Source organism: Taudactylus pleione, unplaced genomic scaffold (assembly GCF_031769625.1).
Source record: "Taudactylus pleione unplaced genomic scaffold, aTauple2 ptg000154l, whole genome shotgun sequence".
NCBI classification, from domain to species: domain Eukaryota; kingdom Metazoa; phylum Chordata; class Amphibia; order Anura; family Myobatrachidae; genus Taudactylus; species Taudactylus pleione.
The window spans coordinates 26,231,982-26,254,157 of NW_028284556.1; the positions used below are offsets into that span (position 1 = coordinate 26,231,982).

The 22,176-nt window shown below is 44.8% G+C and overlaps 1 protein-coding gene across 1 annotated transcript in view; it reads left to right on the forward strand.

The window, feature by feature from the left end:
* The window catches only part of PLEKHG1 (pleckstrin homology and RhoGEF domain containing G1), a 125,631-nt gene that overhangs the window by 20,321 nt on the left and 83,134 nt on the right, over window positions 1–22,176 (forward strand). The window contains exon 2 of the mRNA XM_088474401.1: window positions 11,170–11,711. Within this exon, the coding sequence (XP_088330527.1) occupies window positions 11,170–11,711 (542 nt within the window). The remainder of the gene's footprint in view (window positions 1–11,169; window positions 11,712–22,176) is intronic.

Genomic DNA, 22,176 nt, shown 5'->3' on the forward strand with positions numbered 1-22,176 from the left:
CCATAGAGAATTTGGTTTGGTGCTGGACCACCAATTTGAGGCAACCCTGCAAGTGTCCCAAGGCACCCCAGGGTGCCGCGGTACACCGTTTGGGAACTACTGTCCTAGCCAATTGTGATACAAAGTATACCGCTCAGAGAGTATAACCTATTGCTTCACTCCCATAATGTTTTTGTGAGCATGCTGCTTGGTGATGTCGAGCAACCTGCATTATCCATGTCTGATAGGACTCTCATGGCTATTCCTACTGTGGAATTCAATTGACCTCCATAATGCACTTGCGAATGAGCAACTGGTACACTATTGCCAGTAATAGTGTAGGTTGGTAGAGGTCTCTGGTGACACACTATGGTAAGTTTGCTTACTGAGACATGCTGTCCCTGAACAAGAGTGCATGAAATTGAAATGTACTTGTAACCAATGGCATATCTATAACTGGTGTGGGGTGCACACGGGACCCTGGGTCCAGAGAGGCCCACCCTGCACCCATATATAGTTATAATTACCTCTCCACAGTCCCTGGAGTGCTGCTCTGTGGCCAATTTCCCTGTTACTTGCACATGTGCAATAGACATGTCCCTGGGAATAAGGCGTGGTCGCCATTTTCCCAAAGAACCACGCTTGCGCAGTTGATTCTGGCACCAAGCTATTATCTACAGCTCTGCCAGAGAGAAGGGGGCCCACACTGAGTCTGCACACAGGCCCTGTCTTCTCTTAAAACATCCCTGCTTGTAATTATCTAAAAGTTTCCAGTAAACTTCTATACAAAATAGGCAAATATAACATATATCCACCTAAAGTGCACTGTAGGTGACAGTAGTTAGGAGCGATGTTTGGCAACAGCACTTATCATCGCCCCAAGATCTCCCAGATTTCACCCTTAAATTGCGCATTATAGTTTGCAACGCCATAGTTATGGGTATCAAAGGCACAATGTTGGGGATACGGTATGTATGGTTGATGTGCGCACTACACACATTCCTCCATTCCACTTAATTGAATTAACCCATAATAGGGTTATGTGGACTGTTATGGAATCCTTGTAAAATAAATTTGAGCAGTGGAATGATTCAAAATGGCATTTTTTTAAACTGGTCAACTTAATATGCATCCCATTTTGTTTTATTTAAAACATTTTATACTCGAACTATCCATGTACTTAGCTTGTGTGTGTTGTGGTCTAATTATTGCCCTAGCCTGTTGCATAATAGTCGTACGGTGATTTTGTTGGGAGCATATATGAAGCACCCTGACATCACAGAACACACTGCTAGTCCAAGCTTAAAATAAATCTTCATTCACTTGTGTGGCATTCTTAAAAATAAATCCATAAGCCCTGTTTCCTGGTCTCTTGGCACAGCATGAGTGGGCAGAAATAGCCTATAGCACTTTTAAATAGGATAAACCAGTGGTTCTCAAACTCTGTCCTCAGGACCCTATACAAATCAGGTCACCCAGCAGGTGCACAGGTGTAGTCAGAGCCGGCCCTAGGCATAGGCATTCCAGGCAAATGCCTAGGGCATCTGGAATGCCTAAGGGGCATCCCGTGGCTCAGAACTGTTAGCGGTGCGGCAGGTGCAATGCACTGGATCCCGCGTCAATGAACAGGTCTGCAGCCGGCAGTACTACTACTGAGTCACACACTGACTCATTATTACAGTACTCTGCGCTGCAGCTGGCCTCGGGAAGTCTGACTGTGTCTGGAGGAGGAGAAGGGGGCTCTGACCAGGCTGTCACTATGCCTGAGATCATCTCCTCCCCCCCGAGTCCCGGTCCCCTCCTGTCTATACTACATGTCCACTCGTTTCCATGCCCGAGACCACGCCCCCTAACCTCGGGTCTCCGTTCCCTGTCTATTCTACATGCACACTTCTTTCCCTGCCTGAGACCCTAACCACTAACCCCGGGTCCCCGCCCCTTCCTCTCCAGTCTCTTCTCTATCATCATCTCGCAGGCTCTTCCTCTCCTATCCTGTGACATGGAGCCCAGCCCCAGCAGGGACCACACATCCTCTTCCAGGACAGGTAAGTGCCAGTGTCATCTAGGGGGGTGGTATCAGGTATGCAATGGGGAGGGTGTATTTGTTTATTTTCTCGGAAGGGGCGAGTTGGAGTGTGTTTTACTTTCTGTGGTGGGATGGAGTGTGTGTGTGTGGGAGTGTATTAATTTTATGTGTATGTGTGTAAGGGGTGTGTTTATAATATCTGTGTTATGTTATATGTGGGTCACTGATCACTGTTCTTTGTTATATGGTGCTCAATGCTGCACACTCTGCACTATGTGGTCCTCACTGCGATGCACTCTGCATTATATGACCCTCACTGTGACACACTCTCTGCATTATATCTCCTCACTGTGACACACTCTCTGCATTATATGACCCTCACTGTGACACACTCTCTGCATTATATCTCCTCACTGTGACACACTCTCTGCATTATATGACCCTCACTGTGACACACTCTGCATTATATGTCCTCACTGTGACACACTCTGCATTATATGTCCTCACTGTGACACACACTGCATTATATGGCCCTCACTGTGACACACTCTGCGTTATATGGCCCTTACTGTGACACACTCTGCATTATATGGCCCTCACTGTGACACACTCTGCATTATATGGCCCTCAGTGTGACACACTCTGCATTATATGTCCTCACTGTGACACACTCTGCATTATATGTCCTCACTGTGACACACTCTGCATTATATGGCCCTCACTGTGACACACTCTCTGCATTATATGTCCTCACTGTGACACACTCTCTGCATTATATGTCCTCACTGTGACACACTCTGCATAATATGTCCTCACTGTGACACACTCTGCATTATATGTCCTCACTGTGATTCACTCTGCATTATATGTCCTCACTGTGATACACTCTGCATTATATGGTTTCCTCCCACACTCCAAAAATATACTGATGATAGGTTAATTGGCTCCAAATATAAATTAACCCTAGTGTGTATGTGTGTGTGCATGTGATAGGAACATAGATTGTAAGCTCCACTGGGGGAGGGACTGATGTGAATGGCCAAATATTCTCTGTAAAGCGCTGCGGAATATGTGTGCGCTATATAAATAACTGGTAATTATATGTCCTCACTGTGACACACTCTCTGCATTATATGACCCTCACTGTGACGCACTCTGCATTATATGTCCTCACTGTGATGCACTCTGCATTATATGTCCTCACTGTGATGCACTCTGCATTTATATGTCCTTACTGTGACGCACTCAGCATTATATGTTCTCACTGTGACGCACTCTGCATCATATGTCCTCACTGTGACGCACTCTGCATTATATGTCCTTACTGTGACGCACTCTGCATTATATGTTCTCACTGTGATGCACTCTGCATTATATGTCCTCACTGTGATGTCCTCACTGTGACACACTCTCTGCATTATATGACCCTCACTGTGACACACTCTGCATTATATGTCCTCACTGTGACACACTCTGCATTATATGTCCTCACTGTGACACACTCTGCATTATATGTCCTCACTGTGACACACTCTGCATTATATGTCCTCACTGTGACGCATTCTGCATTATATGTCCTCACTGCGACGCACTCTGCATTATATGTCCTCACTGTGACGCATTCTGCATTATATGTCCTCACTGCGACGCACTCTGCATTATATGTCCTTCACTACGACGCACTCTGCATTATATAGCTCTCACTGTGACGCACTCTGCATTAGATGGCCCTCACTGTGACGCACTCTGCATTATATGTCCTTCACTGCGACGCACTCTGCATTATACGTACTCACTGTGACGCACTCTGCATTATATGGCTCTCACTGTGACACACTCTGCATTATATAGCTCTCACTGTGACGCACTCTCTGCATTATATGACCCTCACTGTGACACACTCTGCATTATATGTCCTCACTGTGACACACACTGCATTATATGGCCCTAACTGTGACACACTCTGCATTATATGTCCTCACTGAGACGCACTCTGCATTATATGTCCTCACTGTGACGCAGTTTGCATTATATGTCCTCACTGTGACGCACTCTGCATTATATGTCCTTCACTGCGACGCACTCTGCATTATACGTACTCACTGTGATGCACTCTGCATTATATGATCCTAACTGTGACGCACTCTGCATTATATGGATGAGGGGTGCTGTGATGTGAAAGGAGTGCATAATGAATGAGGGGTGCCGACAGCTGGATAAGGGGTGCATAATGAGGCCAGGGGAGCTATTCTGGATGAGGCCAGGGGTGCTGTGCTGGGAAAGTGGTACTAGATGAGGCCAGGGGTGCTGTGAGATGGGCAGCAACTGCATCAGTGCGTGTGCTGTATGTATGTACATGTAGCTATATATGGAGATATATATATATATATATATATATAATGGATACATAAAATGGGGGCAAATTAATCACAATTTTATGTCCTCTGCCAGACTCCTAAAGGAAGGAAGAGTATGCATGAAGAGGTGGGGGAGAGTGTCTGCAGAGTGTAGTATGGTGGGATTATCTTCTAGGGGGCACCATCCAAAATCTTGCCTAGGGCACCAAATTGGTTAGGGCCAGCTCTGGGTGTATTCATTACTCACTGAGACGTTTTAAAAGATCCACAGGTGGAGCTAATTATTTCACTTGTAATTTTGTGAGGAGATCTGGAAAACATGCACTGTTTGGGGTCCTGAGGACAGAGTTTGAGAACCTGTGGGATAAACTGAGGAGAGGTTGCTTGTCTTTGGTGGAGAGTAATCATGTAAGTAGAGCATGCACTCTTTGCCATGTGATGCTAATGGACTTTTTTTCTGCAGTGGCTGTAAGAAAAAATGTTCTGTTTCCTCTTATCACAGCAATAAAATTCCTATTTGGCCCATTTTACTTAAAAACTTTGATGCTGAGCTGCCCAATTATACTGGCTGTCTCCGGTGTGAAGAATCTTACCACTTCACCAGACAGTTCTGCATGCATCAGTACATATGTGGACTTGCTTTGCTGGTTCAGACATGTGCAGTTGACTGAACGGCCCGTAGGTAGGCAGCATCTGTATGTGACCCGCCAGTGTCCTTGTCAGATAGCATAGGGAAGCAGTCGCTTGAGAGACAGTGCAAAAGGTTTTACAGGTGAAAAGTAAACCATCACCGTCCAAAGGGATTTAATAGATAGGGAGAATCTCCTTTTAAAGCTGGGTACACACTTAAGCGACAGGCATTTGTTCCGACATCTGAACGAATGCCCTTGAACGGGGATTGCCTGTACACACTGGAACGGGTTAATGAACGACTGAACGATCACTGTTCCTCCCTTTAGTAACTTACTACAGGTTACTTGCAATATTGCTAGGTTTGATGTGCAGCACATCAAACCTAGCAACCTGTGCTGAGCGATGTGGCAATTTGTCGTTACAAAAATGGCAAATTGTCCCGACATCGCTTCAGTTTGTACTCCGCTTTAATAGTGATTGAGCAGAAAATTTCTGTTTATTTGTAACGCATTCGGTATGATTTACCTCCGGCAGCGACAGCCCGACAGAGGAGGAAATCCCGATCGTCCTACAGGTAAGTATAAACTAACCTAATTCTACCCCCTAACCCTCCTTTAGGGTGCCTAACCCTAACTTCCCCTCCTGTGCCTAAACCTAATCCCCCCCCTTCCCCGCCACCTAAACCTAAGTCTTTAGGGGGGGTGCCTAACCCTAACTTCCCCCCAGAGGTGCCTAACCCTAACACCCCCTTCCCCTAGCCTGACCCTAACCTCCTGGGGGGGTACCTAACCCTAAGTCCCACCGGGAGCCCTAACCCTCCAGCTCGTGGCTGTCCTCGCTCGGCGCCCAGCATCCCTTCGCTCGGGATGCCAGTCGCCGGTCTCCCAGCGTCGGTAAAATTACAGGTGTCTAGATTTAGACGCCTGTCATTTAACCCTCGCCGGGATTAAGTAGTTGGGAAGCCGGCGGAATGTATACCGTTTATAACAACTGCTCAGGAATCACCAGTTTAAGTTCTTGATTAAAATAAAAAATAATAGTTTTACCCTTTTATTAATGGGGGAGAAAAACATAAAGACAGGGTTACTTGCAGGCTGTTATAAAGATTTATGTTGGTTTCACCAATTGCTAACCTGTCATATTCAAAGAATGATTACTAAACAGTCAGATATACAGTATGTACATTATATTAGTACTATAGAATGTAAGCTTGTGAGCAGGGCTCTATTACCTCTTTGTCTGTACTTTATTACCCAGTCTTGTTATATTACTACTTTGTTCCCAATTGTAAAGCGCAATGTAATATGCTGGTGCTATATAAGTAACTGTTAATAAATAAATAGTTTATTCTTCTTTGTATAAAACCCCCCAAACAATAGTTTCATTACATTAAAAGATTCATTTGAATTTTCCTCAGCGGAGAAGTCTAAAGAATGTGTTACGCTTCATCTGAAGTTCTAATCCCATTTTCCACTGTCCAGAAATAAAAGAAGGGGAATCCCATTATCGTATGTCAAACAGAGCTGCATAATGCACGATGCCGTTTGACTTGGCTGTGTGTCTAGCTGCCTCCTTTCCCGTCCTGCTTGACTTACAAGTAATGAAAAAGGGTCACCTGTTTTGTAAATGCTGCCTCTAGGTGTTGAATAAATCGGTCCTGCATGAGTGCCCTGCTATAGAATACATATGTGTAATTGTAGCATCAGACAGAAGGCTTTCTGCTAAGCTATATATTCTTGCACAGGGTGTAGCCTGCTAAGGGTGGGAAGTCTAAATAAATTCATGGAAGAATAAAACAATAATGGGACTTACTTGACGAGCACATGACATTTCCTTGGGAATGCATCTAAGCAACCCATTTTTCCATTGTGTGCCTGAAATGAATAAACCCCCTTCCTATATTTACAAAGTGTATCTTTCAAATATTTGCATCACGATGTAGGGACTTAAATGTAATCCAAAGTACGCAAGGTCCAACTTTTTTTAGATCTTGAATCTCAAAAACCGAACCTCTCATCTCATATATATATATATATATATATATATATATATATATACACGTGTAGTTAGTAATAAAATATATACTGTATGTGGTTATGTAACAACTAGTGTAAATTAGAAATTGTGGTACAACTTTGTATATATCATAAATTATACTTGTGCAGAGTTATGTCATTACTATGTAAAACTGGCCATAAACTCAATGATAAGATGATGAAACAAATCTTCTGAACGATTATTGTTCAGTGTATGGAGCGAGATGATCATTGTTCAGTGTATGGAGCGAGATGATCATTGTTCAGTGTATGGAGCGAGATGATCATTGTTCAGTGTATGGAGCGAGATGATCATTGTTCAGTGTATGGAGCGAGATGATCATTGTTCAGTGTATGGAGCGAGATGATCATTGTTCAGTGTATGGAGCGAGAACAATCATTGTTCAGTGTATGGAGCGAGAATGGTTATTGTTCAGTGTATGGAGCAAGAATAATCATTGTTCAGTGTATGGAGCGAGAATGGTTATTGTTCAGTGTATGGAGCGAGAATGGTTATTGTTCAGTGTATGGAGCGAGAATGATTATTGTTCAGTGTATGGAGCGAGAATGATTATTGTTCAGTGTATGGAGCGAGATGATCATTGTTCAGTGTATGGAGCGAGAATGGTTATTGTGCAGTGTATGGAGCGAGAATGGTTATTGTGCAGTGTATGGAGCGAGAATGGTTATTGTTCACAGCCTCAAGATGGCAAAAAAAAATTATTTGATCACTTTGGCTCATTTCTCAAACATGTCCAATCCACCTGACCGTCGTTCAGCTGACTCCAGGGAGTTAATGGATATATCCTCCATGGGTTAGGCATATCAACATTCATCATGTCGCCATCAGAATGTTAACAAGGTCATAATGTCTACATTGACCATGTCAACAGTCGTCATGCCAAAATGTTGGCCTATTGTCCTTGATGGCCCACCAGCGTCTTTCAAATACAGTGGATCTGGTGGTGCCGATTTCAGCAGGACAGTCCTACTTTTCGGACACTCGCCCTCCCACAAGTGCAGTGTCCTGTGGGTGGGGTGGGGTGGGGTGGCTCGGTTGGGGAGGAATTGAATAATGAATAGATGCTGTGCTCATACACCGCACATGGCACCTAAACAGTGCAGGGACCAGAGCCTGGGGGCAGACCAGCCACTCGGGGCACATTGGGCACGCCCCCAGAGTGATGAAGATGTGCTATGAATCCATGCTCCTTACCCCGAGGACCTATTGGCATGTACATGGACCCAAATTCAGAAGTTAATTTGTTGGGAGGTATGCATCATGACCACACAAAAATGTGGGGCCATGGTGTTACGCTTCACAGCAAATTACTTAATTAAGCCTCCAAAGTGAAGGAGTCTTCCGCACAATTCCTCGTGTTTTTAAAAGCTGTACACTGGTCTGCAGGACAGGGAGTGAATTTTGCATGAGAATTTTTGTTTGTCAGAATATCTGCTTTTGTTTGTTACTTGTCAGGATAATCTTGGTATGGTATCTTATGAGTGGTTTTCCTTTAACAAACGGCCCTGACGTGACCTCATCACAACAATTGCTAAGGGTTAGCGTGTAATGAACAAATACTGTCAGCTGTAGTGTTGCTGGTATGTGACCTCAGTTAAGCCAGCTAAATTCAAGTAACAGATCATTTCAGTGGAGTTTCCACTGCACAATCTTCTTCTGTGTTTGTAAAAGTCTATAGGGAAGAATATAATAATCATCTTTGTGTTCTTGAAATTCAGCGCTGGAGTGGGAGTCTTCAAATATAAGAATACTGTTTGCTGTTGAAAATATTTTACAGCCCGCTTATTTCACCCATTATCTTGACTCCTATATATATCTGTCTTCAGTCAAGTATCATCTAATCCTATAATATGTTATCGTATAGTGAGGCACTATTATATGCATCTTTATCTGACTTTTTAGTTAAAACAATTTTGCATTTTTTTTCTGCTGATAGCATGGGGTGTACGTAAGCAGTTTCTTATCAAGAGTCAGCTAAAACATATTTGGATTTGGTAATAATTTACTGAACAAGCAAAGTTAATTTTCTGTTTAAATATAGATTACATTGTATTTTGCGTCAGGAAAAAAACACTACATTGAAAAGCATAGTCAGAAGGTGACAAATATTACTGATCCTATTTTGAGAAATATTATTGGGTCACCAGTCTTTTTATTTTTATCTCACTATGGACGGGATGTATGACTCATCACATATTACACGAGATGCATCTCGCCAATCATCGCATGCATGCTGGCGTAAATAACGCTGGTATGCACACATATAATTACAAAGGACCGCTCTTCGGGGAAGAACTGTCCTTTGCGATAGAAAGACTTCCGGGTTTATGATGCAGAAGTCATTCGCCCGCTACGGGGGTGCTGGGAGGGACCTGATTTGATACCCTCTCACAGCACTTTGCACATAGAAGCCAAAGGCGTTGCCCATTGCATCCAAGCCCCGAAATGTGTCGCGAACCGGAGCTTGGTGTATATGTGGTAAGCAGCCAAAACTACGAATACACCATTTTCAGAGGTTTGACAGCAAAAGATCGCAGTGGTGCATCCCGCTGCATAGACCTAAAGATGTCGATTATTACAATAGTCCTTACGCAGCTCTGTACAGTGCTTAGGACACGTTATAAAAGATAATGGATATAGGCTATTAAATATATTGTTGTTTAATCATTTTTAGTTATGGCCTGAAAGCCCCTAATACCTGCTCACTAAGGGGCTGAGGCAGAGCTGCTTGCAAGTCATTTTTTTACCACTGCACATGCTTAATAGCTGAGCGCATGCAACTGTGGGCAATTCTGGGTTCTACACAACTTGGTTGCATCTCCACTTGCATCTGAACAGGTGGAAGTGGGTGGCAAGCTAGTAGTGGTGTGCGAGAGGTGCCTACGCCCAGGGCACAGAGCCCATCATTGCAGACCCATGGCACCTTAATTTGGCTTGCAGGTTGCCTGAAGCACCCTGCAGCCAGTAGTGCTGCTGCAGGGCTGCCCTGAGTGTCCTTTACTGTAGAACTGTGCTCTGGGCATTGCTCAACTACCTGGTGCTGGTGGCTTCTTGACACGACACATTATGTCACATCTTTGTGGATGGGCCGTGGTCGGCATGACGGCATAAAGCCCCCAGACTGCAACGGGGTGTTCACACGTAGTTGAATGACAATATGTATGTCTTAGATGGAGTTGTGCATATGCAGATATCTGTGTGAGTTCAAACTCATCTATTGTACCAGGTATAGGGCTGGTGTAAGTCCATGGTGACGGCTGCTTTCACATGAGGATGTGTAGGGACAGTGCGGCATGAACGCATGCATACTGGTGAATATCTGCATTTCTTTGCCTGCACCCATTGCAAGTGCAATGGCGGCCAGCTTGGGTGTAACTATGCATCACACAACTTATTTTTTTCTCCTGTACCCCCCTGTAGACAAAGGAATCAAGTCCCTGAGAGTCACAGTATATTTAGCTCAACCAAGCTCTTGAAACTGTTCAGCTGCCTGAACACACAAGACTTTGTATGGCCAATTTGGTAGCATAACTCTAACAAGCCACATGTCAATGTGTGTGAGCTCACAGTGACTGGCAGTCACAGTCAACAGTCTTGGAATAAATCTGATGTTGATCGGAACAAAATGTCCAGGCCTTATGAATGTAGCCTAAGAGTGTGATCATACTGTGTAGACTGTTCACACTGGGTAACTATGCCTTGCCCACATGGACCCGCATGAAAAAACCCAGGCAGCCGGATCTGCTGTCCTATCTGTGTGTGTGTGTGTGTGTATGTATGTATATATATGTGTGTATATATATTTGTGTGTGTATGTATGTGTGTATATGTGTGTATATATAAAATTTGGGAATGGTTTAGTCGTTTTTTTAATAAAACTCAACATGTATTTTAGGTGCAAATTTGCTACAGCACTTATTGAATGCCCCCCCTCCCTCTTGTTTGATGCCATGGCAGTGACAAGGGAGAGGAATATGACCGCTGAATGTGTAAATAACTGAAGAAGTGTGTATCGGTATTGAATTATGAAAATGTACATTAAGGATAACAGATTCGATTTATGACCTCTCTGAAACATTCTAAATAATTACATTATTTTATGTTTTTGTTTTATAGATGATTACCATTTGCCTTTGGATCCTCTACCATCTGTAACAGAACCTCCAAGCCCAAGAGCAGCAGAGGTAGATCTTCACCAGACAAACAGACATTTCCATTACTGTGGAATAAAAAACATGGAGATGTCAGACAGCGACAGACCTGTCAGCTTTGGGTCAACTTCCTCGTCTGCCTCTTCCCGGGATAGTCACTGTTCATTTGGGAGTCGGGTGACATTGGCATCAAATAGTCACTTGGGTTTGTTTCACCAGGATAAGGAAGCAGGGGCCATAAAACTAGAACTGGTTCCTTCTCGACAGCTGTCAAATGATGACCTGCAGACTAACTGCACCAGAGGACAGGCCCATGGACACCCCAGGGAAAAACCTGATGAGAGAAGGACTATACCATGGAAAGAATCCAAAAGATCGGTTGTGAATTGTTCAAATTCTGAAGTGGTGGAGTCAGCAAGTCCAAAGCTTATGTATGTTGATCGAGTGGTCCAAGAAATCCTCCAGACTGAAAGGACATATGTACAAGATTTAAAAAGCATTGTTGAGGTAAGACTACAGCAATAATGTGTGATCTGTAGATTCTCAATATATTATAGGGATTTGAAGTCTGCTGACCTAAAGCTTATCTTTTATAAAATCTGCATATAAAATGCGATTCTATGAGATGGCAAAATGATTATAGTGAAATCTCCATGAAGCCATTACACTTTTTGTGAGGGACCATACAATTTATAAAAGAAGTGTGTACCTATGGCCTACACAGAGTGGAGGTAGCCATTTTGTGTGATGAATAGATCTTGAGCTATTCACCATGAACTGAGTTCATCAACGTGACATAAATTTTTAGAGACTGGTTACTAATGAATCTGCCCATAAAATGACTGCCTTCTCTGGGTGTAGATGATGGGTTTGCTATAAAGATATTTTAATGTTATTTTAAGCCATGAAAGTTAATAAGTGATTGTAGTGCAGTTTATACACCATTCTTTCACTTCAATGTGTTTGAACTTGACGGTGCATTATTCAGAGAATGATGAACATGGTATTTTGTTTTGACCATTCATTTTTCTACAGGACCCATTTGTGTATATTTGCCAGGTCATTTTTAAAGTCTTTAACTCTTGACATTTCTGGTGAATCAGAATCAGAGGGACGTTAATATTGTGACTCATGCCTTAACCATCAGCTGTGCAAACACTGAATGTGGTATGGAAATAAACTCCATTCTATTGCTATAGACAGTGAAATTATGACTTTTCCAAAGAAATACAATATGTGTTCAAATATTACTAGGGGTTTTCCTCAGCTTATTTATTTTGTATGTTGCCCGCGAAAAACAGCTTATCGTGCAATTTGTACTTGTCATGCAATCGTATTATATGCAGTTTTCAGGGGTTTGACTGCATTTCTCATGTGCACCAAGCTTCGGAAAGCAAAGCTTTCTGCAGCGTGGAGCCGGTGGGCAACGCCATATTCAGATGGCGTTGCCCAATAGAAGCCTTATGGGCTTCTCTTCGCAAAGTTCAATGAGGGGGATCCAATCAGATCCCTCCCAGTGTCACCCATGGCGCGCGCGTCCTACTGCGCATGGACAGAAGGATGGCAGGATGGAGGTTCTTCTGCATCATAAACCTGGAAGTCTCTCTGTCGCAAAGGACAGCACTTATTGGGTGAGCTGTCCTTGGCAATTTTAATCATTCCAAATTTGATGTTTGTAGCATCTGCCCAGTAACTGGATAAAATGAAAACAAGAAAACTAACAGTGTCTGAAAGTGCTTCAAGATTGGCCTTCTGGGGTTTATCCAGATCCATTACAAAATATGTATAAGTAAGTACCATGATGAAACAAGCTATTTCAAAAGAGGGAGGGAGAGCTGGTGCTGTTGTAGTTCTCTAAAACAAATTCAGCGCCTCATTTATCAACGAGTGTTATTATTCACAACGAGTGATAAAACTTGTTGCGTATGGTAAATGGTGTTCCAGCCAATCAGCACCCAACTGTCAGTTTTTATACAGATGACAGTTGGGAGCGGATTGGCTGGAGCACCATTATGATACGCAATGAGTTTTATCACTTGTTGTGAATGATAAAACTCGTTGATAAATGAGGACCTAAGTTTGCAAGTCATTGATGCTTGCATATTTCTTGACTGTCAATGGAACCATCCATACTTAATGCTTTTTTTATTAGCAGCCAGGTTTCATCATTTTGTGGTGTAAGTAAATCAGTTTAGTGACAGATTTTCATAAAGTTCAATGCAATATAGTTGAAAAATAATTAAATACGTTTTATATTTTATCTAAAAAAAAAATGTTTTGTTGTTCGACAAGGCTTGCCATGTACCAACAGTTAATGGGTAGGATAGCCCTCATTTGGTGGTTGCTATAGGGAATTGTGGGCCGGATTCAGAGCCGGACGCTATTTGCGCTCGCTCGGTCAGAAAAAGGGGCCGGATATTTAAATTGAGCGCTCGCTCTTTGCAGTCTGTTGACGCCTCTATGTCTGAGCGAGCGAACGAAACATGCGCTCGCTATTTTGTAAAGACGACCCCTGGCCGCTCGCATCCTACGTCATCTCCGCTATTTATTTGATTAATCGAGTACATCGAAAGGCTTCTGAACTGCTCGCAGTGCTTGTGGTTGGATTTTCCTACCGCAATCATGCGAACAGTTCAGGCTAAGAAACAACCAAGTGACGTGGTCGATGACGCTGCTTGGTAATTATGCACACCCTTAAAGCGTCCGTTTTGACCGTTTGGCATGCCTGCGTTCGGATCTCCACTCCCCGTTTTCAAGCACCTTCCCCTGTTACCACCCACAAACGCCTCATCCTGTCACTCAAATTAGCAGGCACTCGCTATTTTGCGAGCGCTCGATTTCCGACCGCAATGACTGGTTGGCGCATGCGCATTACGACCCATGCGCATGCGCAGTTGTGCGAACATCGCTCGGAGCGAATGAGCGGCCGCTTACGAGCGGCTCTGAATCAGGCCCAGTGCTCTATGTAATTTTGATGGTCACCAACAGTGTTTTACAAATGTTTGCATTGAGGATCAAAGCACTGCATACATTAAGAAAAATAGATCCCCTTTGGAAATGTAATTATTGCCAATAAAACCCTCTTTGAAACATTAACTTTAGTTTATGAAGCCCCTCTGAAAGAGTGGGATGTAAACTAACAAATAGAAGTAAAGAGCACTCATACACTAGGCCTAATGTGTATGTAAAATTCAAACCACCATACAGAATATAAATAACATCAACAAAACCATAAGATATCTGCTAGACCAGAAACTACAGAAGGCAGCATTCATGATATAGTAAAGAAATGATAATATAGAGTCCAATTAAATAATTCGGCTTGTTAGTACAGATATTCCCATGAACATAGTATTAAGCAGTCTGCTCTAGCTTTAAACAATGTCACTTTTCCAACCATAAGATGATGCTGTTATTGTTATAGGAAAAAATAGAAATAATCACATATGCAGGTATGATTTCCTTGATAAGTATTCCTCAGATGAATACCTGTAGATAAAGCACAAAGGAATAACTTTATCTGTATAGGTGGTTTAAAATCCTCATGTTCCAATACTGGATGTTCTAGTGATCAGCGTCAGTCTAACAGATCAAAAGATATAGATGTTTATTCGCACAGATGCTGTAAGTGGAGGGGCTCAGTGTTCCAAAGCAGTATGCATTCACAGGAATGTTATTCATAAGAGACAGTTATGGTGCATACACACAGTCAGATTTTTCTTCAGATCTGAACGATAACTATTTAAAAAATCGTTCATATCTGAAGGAAAATCTGACATAGCTGACATATCTGTCAGATCTGTCAGATGAACGATTTGAACGATGCGCGTTCCCGATGGTCAGATAACGATATCTGACATCTGATGTGTTTGCAGTCAGACTTGGACGATTCCATTCATTTTAATGCAGTCAAAAATCGTTCAGTCGTTCAAATCTTTGGTAAAATCGTTCATCTGACAGATCTGACAAATCTGACCGTGTGTATGCTCCATAACCGCATGCAAAAATAGTGGCTTGATCAAATCAGCACTGATCATAGGTAGCATAGGTAGGACAGCAAGTGTTAGTAGTAGTAGTAGTAATTTGTTTATTAAAGTATTGTCCAAACAATATGCAGCTTGAGTTCGACACTATTAACGATAGTTCATTCAGGTTCGCCATGTGTGGATAATAGTAAGAATTCTGCCACGTTTCTCCAGTGTATATACTGGTTTCATTAGAAGTATAGGCACCTGGGTGAATTCTCAGTGATTAAAGAAGCGATTTCTAGGATGAACTCAAGAAATGTAAGAGTCCTAAAGTCGGTGAGAGTAGATTTCTTTATATTCTAAACTCTAGGTCTAAGAGAAGAGAAATCTACAAGCACAGGTGACTGATGATTACTGCTTGCATCACTGTCACAAACGCCGGACCGTAGTCCTTTCTTATCGGGTCCGCACAGTAGCGGATTTACCGCTAGGCAACACAAGCGGCCGCTTAGAGCCCGGCGGGTCCCTGGGGGCCCGCAGACAGCTCTGTAGAACGGAGGCTTGTTATGTTATTGTTTTACCCGGCAGACTGTCAGCACATTGATTGGACAGCTGCCGGGTGCTGCTCTGTGTCTCTGCACTCCTCTATTCTCCCCTGCTCTGCTGTGCTGCATGTGACCAGTAATGTCACACGCAGAGAGAGGAGCGTATCCTAGAAGAGTCTGAGGTGCCCTCCATGCTGACATGTGGAGAGAGTATAATAGAAGGTGAGTGCCACTGCCTGTTGGGCCACATACTATGGTGCTGTGGATTGGGAGGGGGGGGGGAGGGAATTGTCCACCTGCACCTGCTATAGTCCGCAGGTGAGAGGAGGTGTTTGATGTTTCTATCACCCTCCTGCTCCTGCCATAATCTCTGCAGGGTGATTATGGCAGGAGTGTGTGTCAGCCACTTGGTGGTGTCAGTAAGTGTGTGTGTCAGTACATGTATGTGTATATATGCGGCTATGGGGGCAGTGTGTGTATGTATGGGGGAAGTGTGTGTGTGTGCGGCTATGGGGGCTGTGTGTGTGTGCGGCTATGGGGGCAGTGTGTGTGTGTGTGGGGGCTATGAGAGCAGTGTGTGTGTGTGGGGGCTATGAGAGCAGTGTGTGTGTGTGGGGCTATGAGGGCAGTGTGTGTGTGTGTGGGGCTATGAGGTCAGTGTGCATTTGTGTGGGGCTATGAGGGCAGTGTGTGTATGTGGGGCTATGAGGGCAGTGTGTGTGTGTGTGTGTGGCTATGAGGGCAGTGTATGTGTGCGGCTATGGGGGCAGTGTGTGTGTGTGCGGATATAAGAGCAGTGTGACCCTCATTCAGAGGCACTCGCAAGAAGCGAGCGCTCCTTCTGAATGAGGGCGGCCGCTTGATTTTTTTAGTGCGGCCTTCTGGTTGCTAGATAAGCTGTGGGTTACCACCCATTCTTTAGCGACCGACCAGGGTGATGGTCATGATGGTCTTGACCATCGGGGCTTGCGACGAGATCCTAAGGTTGGGTCCCGGCAACCGCAAGCTCCAGGGAGCTTCCTGCTCTGATCGAGCAGGAAGCTTCCCACTGACATCACTACTGATGTCAGTGCGGCCGCCCACAAAACGGCAGGCGTTCTGTCAGCCACCCGCCCCGCCTACAAAACGGGGCGAGCTGTCGATCAACATCGACAGCCGCCCCTTTTGTAGTGAGCTCCGAAGCGAGAGAATTTCCGCTTGCGAGAGAATTTTCCGCTCGCAACCGGGTCGATGTTAAGGCCCTGTGCCGCTGCGCGTGCACAGGGCCTTAACATCGTCCCGGTTGCGAGCGCTCAGAGCCGAGTGAGACCCTGTGTGAGGCTATGGGGGCCATGTGTGCGCGACTATGGGGGCAGTGTGTGTGTGTGTGTGTGTGTGCGGCTATGAGGGCAGTGTGTGTGTGTGTGTGTGTGTGTGTGTGTGTGTGTGTGTGTAAAATTGCATGCTGTTGAGGGAGTAGGGCCCCAAACTGATATCTTGCTTAAGGCCCCATGAGGTCTAAATCCGCCTCTGGGTCCGCATGGTGTCTGTCTCCCTTGTTCTCTCCTGCACAGTTCATCGGATCACTGTTCCTATAGTGCCAACCCATCTGTGAAAGACTTCCACTAGTACACCATCTTCAATAAGTCATCTCAGGTTTACCTTTACACCTCTCTCTCTGCTATCCTAGGGGGCCACATCCTGCTATGCTGCAGTTCTTGTTGAACACTAGAGGTCTATTTAGACTCTGCGCCCCTAGATCAGCAGTGCCAGACAGAGAATGCAGGGTCAGAGTCCATAAAACATCCCGGTACTGTGATAATCACCTTTGAATATGTGTAAGGGACATTGTAGAGCTTGAATACTATGAGTGTTCTTTCCTCAAAAATATGGCGATGGTGTCCTATTTCTGCAGAAATGGTGCCGGTTTTTCTCAGAGATTTTGCGCATGCACAGTAGTTCCTGGCATAGTATCAGAATCTTCAGTGCATGCACCAGCATAACTCCTTCCAGATTGCATGTGGGCACCTGCTCTGACCAAATGCCCCTTGGTGAGAGATCCTCCATATGTAAATATTTGCACTGTATTAAGTGGTTCAGCATTTTTACTTTTGAACTAATCTCTTAGAGCAATCTGGGAAACAAACGGTCTTACTCTATAGCTCTCTTTTCTAGTGCTAGGGAAGGAGTTCTGTCTATAATGGGACTGCAACTCTTTAGGCAGAATGATGTCATGTGGAGAAAATGTAATATTGGTAAGTTTAAACCTGAACAAACAACTTTTAACATTCACAAGTCTGATGTTAAGCCAGAACTGGGCTTTTTTGTACCTGAGGGTGATTGATATGAGTAAGAGGTCTCCTGCTTTGTAGGATTCAACTCTCCAGCCATTTATAATGACATGTAGAAGTTTGCACTGTATTTTTGTAGCCCTGCTTATAGCATTCAATACTTCCCTTGTTGGCCTTGTTCAGCATCTGTAACAGTGTGTCAGCTAATGTGTGTTTATATAGATGCCATTTATAATCGAGTTTAAGGATGTGTCTATCTGTGTGGAAAAGAATACAGGGATGTCTGGGATAGAGTTATTATGACTCTTAAGGTGTTTATCCACTTGCCGATAGAGGAACGACAGTACGATTACAACATTGCAATCGTACAGTCGTTCCTCATCCTGTATAGTGCCTACACTGAACGATATGTTGCTCAGTGCAGGCACCCTCCCTCTTCCCTGAACATGCACAATCTGTTGTTATCGGCAGATTGACCCGCATGTTCAGGCGAAGATTGATGTTGCAAACGACCAGCGGGAGCGTGCGTCGCTGGTCGTTTTCAACATTTTAATGAACGATTTGTGAATGATTAATGAGCGATTGAATGATAAAGATGTCGTTATTGTTCAATCACTCATTTTAATCGCCTAGTGGATGCGCATCTTTACTATTGCACTTCTTCCATTATCTGAGAGGAGCAGTAGGAGAGTATAGAAAAATCCAAGATCTTTGATTTGGGGATATTTGCCCAATAAGCATTATTAAGTTTATAACGACATTTGCATGTCTCTAATATTTTCTCTGCTTATTTTCCTGGTAAAATCCTGATTCCCAGTCCACTCACTCTGTTGATTCCCTACAAGAGGGTATCCTGATTTGGCCTGCTACATGCAGACTGTTTGTGCTGACTATGGCCACCTTTATCAGGCTGGCTATGGGTCAGTTGCAGGGTATGAACAAACAAGTTTCCCTTTACAAGGTGGGTATTGTTTATGTATTTTAGACCTTTCCATTGAACATAAAGTAAGCCATCTTATTTTCTTTGACTGAAAAGGGAAAACTCGTGTTAGAATTTACTTCAGTGTAATTTTTCTTCCTTTTACTTAAAATTCCTTAGAATTGTTTTTTATGCCATTTTTCTATTATTCAAAAACTTGTTGACAAGAATGAAGCTGTAGCAGCTGAGGTGCTTGGTGATAGTCTTCCTGTACTCGTGTACCTCCATGTGTGACCATAACATGCACAGGTGCATACATCGGCTCTTTTTACCACTCCCGTGTAGTATATGATGCAGAAAATTTTTTAATAGTCTAATGTAGCTACAAAAGCAAAGAAATACATAGTCAGCTGGGACTACTTTGTAATGGTCCCATTTTATGCACCCTGAAACATGTGTGGCTTAAGTGAATGTTGGGACATAGGATCAAGACATTTGCTTTACACTTTTCTTCACTTTTAGACTTGCTACTGCAGGTTTCCATCTCTTTCCTTCCTTCCTTCCAACCTTCCTTCCGTTTATTTTCTTTTTCTTGTTAGCTGAATTACGCTCTCTGCCCTCAACTGTCCCAATGTTAATCCCATAGCTGCTAGTTTCTCCTGAGCTGTCTCCATACACCCCTGTGAATGGAGACAGCTAATCAAAAGTAGAGATGAGCGGTTCAGATTCTGTGGAATCCGAACCGCTCCGAACATTGGGGATCCGAGTCCACCCGAACCCTGTTCGGGTGTTCACCGCCTGACTCGGATCCCCGTTCGGGGCCGAACGGCGGTCGCCTGATGTCGGATTCTCACTAGAGAATCCGACATCAGGTCTCCTCGCGTGTAGGGCAGAGCGCAGTGATAGCGCTCTGCCCTACACAGACACAGACACACAGCCGCCAGCGGCAGCTGTGTGTTTATTACAGCAGCCAATGAGAGTCACACAGACTCTCATTGGCTGCTGCACGGAGGGAGCCGGCTGGAGCTCACGCATGAGCTCCGTCTTCCGGATCCCTCCTCAGCGTGTGACAGAGCGGACGGCGCGGGAGCGGGGAATCAGGTAAGTTTTATTTTTTTTATTTTTTTACTTGTCAAAGGTCTGGGGGCGCTACTGGGGGGAGGGGGTCTGCACTACTGGGGGGGTCTGCTACTGGGGGGGGCTATACTACTGGGGGGGCCATACTACAGAGGGGCCTGCTACTGGGGGGGGCTATACTACTGGGGGTGGGTCTGCACTACTGGGGGGGGGTCTGCTACTGGGGGGGGCAATACTACTGGGGGGGCCATACTACAGAGGGGCCTGCTACTGGGGGGGGCTATACTACTGGGGGTGGGTCTGCACTACTGGGGGGGGGTCTGCTACTGGGGGGGGCAATACTACTGGGGGGGCCATACTACAGAGGGGCCTGCTACTGGGGGGGGCTATACTACTGGGGGGGGGTCTGCTACTGGGGGGGCCATACTACTGGGGGGGATCTGCACTATTGGGGGCCATACTACAGAGGGGCCTGCTACTGGGGGGGGGGGCTATACTACTGGGGGGGTCTGCACTACTGGGGGGGTCTGCTACTGGGCGGGGCTATACTACTGGGGGGGCCATACTACAGAGGGGCCTGCTACTGGGGGGGGCTATACTACTGGGGGGGGTCTGCTACTGGGGGGGCCATACTACTGAGGGGCCTGCTACTGGGGGGGCCATACTACTGGGGGGGCTTACTACTACTGGGGGGGGCTGCTACTGGGGCAGCCTACTGCAGGGGGGGCCATACTACAGGGGGGGCCCATACTACAGGGGGGGCTACTACTGGGGCAGCCTACTACTGGGGGGGCCTGCTACTGGGGCAGCCTACTACTGGGGGAGCCATACTACTGGGGGGGCATACTACTGGGTGGCATGCTAATGGGGGGCATACTACTGGGGGGGGCCTGCTAATGGGGGGCATACTACTGGGGGGGGCCTGCTAATGGGGGGCATACTACTGGGGGGCATTCTACTGGGGGCACTGCATAGTGGACCCTACTACTAAGGGGACTGCATAGGGGGCACCACTGCTGAGGGACATTGTGTAAGGGACACCGCTACTGTGGGCATTGTGTAAAAGGTTCACTACTGTGGGCATTGTGTAAAAGGGGCACTACTGTGTGTCGTAACATAAATAAGAGACACTACTTTATGGTGTAATGTGAATCAGGCCCTATGTGCGGTGTAATGCTAATAAGATTGTGCACTGTGACTCCTAGGGCCGTAGCCCACTTTGTAAACAAGTACTGTGACTCTGCTGGCCGTACCCCACTGGGTGGGTGCACTACTTTTCATTTCTGCCACTGCTGTGTGGCAATGTGTCATAGATGTGCTTTATACTGTGGTGTCTGTGTCGTTGTGCCGCTGCTTTGTCGATTAGTAACCAGTCAGCTCACTGCAACCTTTGGCCAATAATGTTGAAAACAATATTATAAGCTGTGATATGGTCTAAATTCACTGGAAATTAATGTTATTGAGGTTAATAATACTCTAGGAAGAAAAAAAAGACCAATTTATGTGATTTTAGCTTTTTTTGTCAATTTTTGTAAAAAAATCCAAATCCAAATCCAAAGCCAGTCACCGCAGTTTGGCAAATCCAAATCCAAATCCAAAGCCGGACGACGAATTAGAACCAAATCCAAATCCGGCAAAAATGGTCCGGCGCACATCCCTAATCAAAAGCTTTCCTCACTGGCATCTCTCCTATTCACCTCTGTTCTGTGTGCACATATGTGAGTACACTCTCATAGAAGCCAGCTCTCTAGGTGCCCCCAATATTTGTGCTGCTGTAGCTACTAACCATGTCTATGCATGATATTTTTCAGTCATAGAGTGGGAGTAATGGGAGTATCACACCATTTTAAAATGGTGAATGAACATGCACATTAGTATGTATATGTAAACCTAGAAACTTGTAGCAACAGCAGGATCTAGCACAACAATGTGGGTCAGACACCATTTTATGGGTAATTAGAAGTATAAGAATGTTCTGTGGTTCATTAGTATAATTATAGGCTACTATGCAACATCTGTTTAGTAAGTTACAGCTGGATGTCTTGCAGTCTTCAGCGTTTTGATAGCTCTCTGTTATGCAGGCTATACATCTATGGCCGGATTCCCTGTTCTGCCGATGCCGAACCGACTCACCGAACGGCAATTCAAAACGCTGATAGGCAGACATCGATTATCGGGGATCCGTCGGGGAAT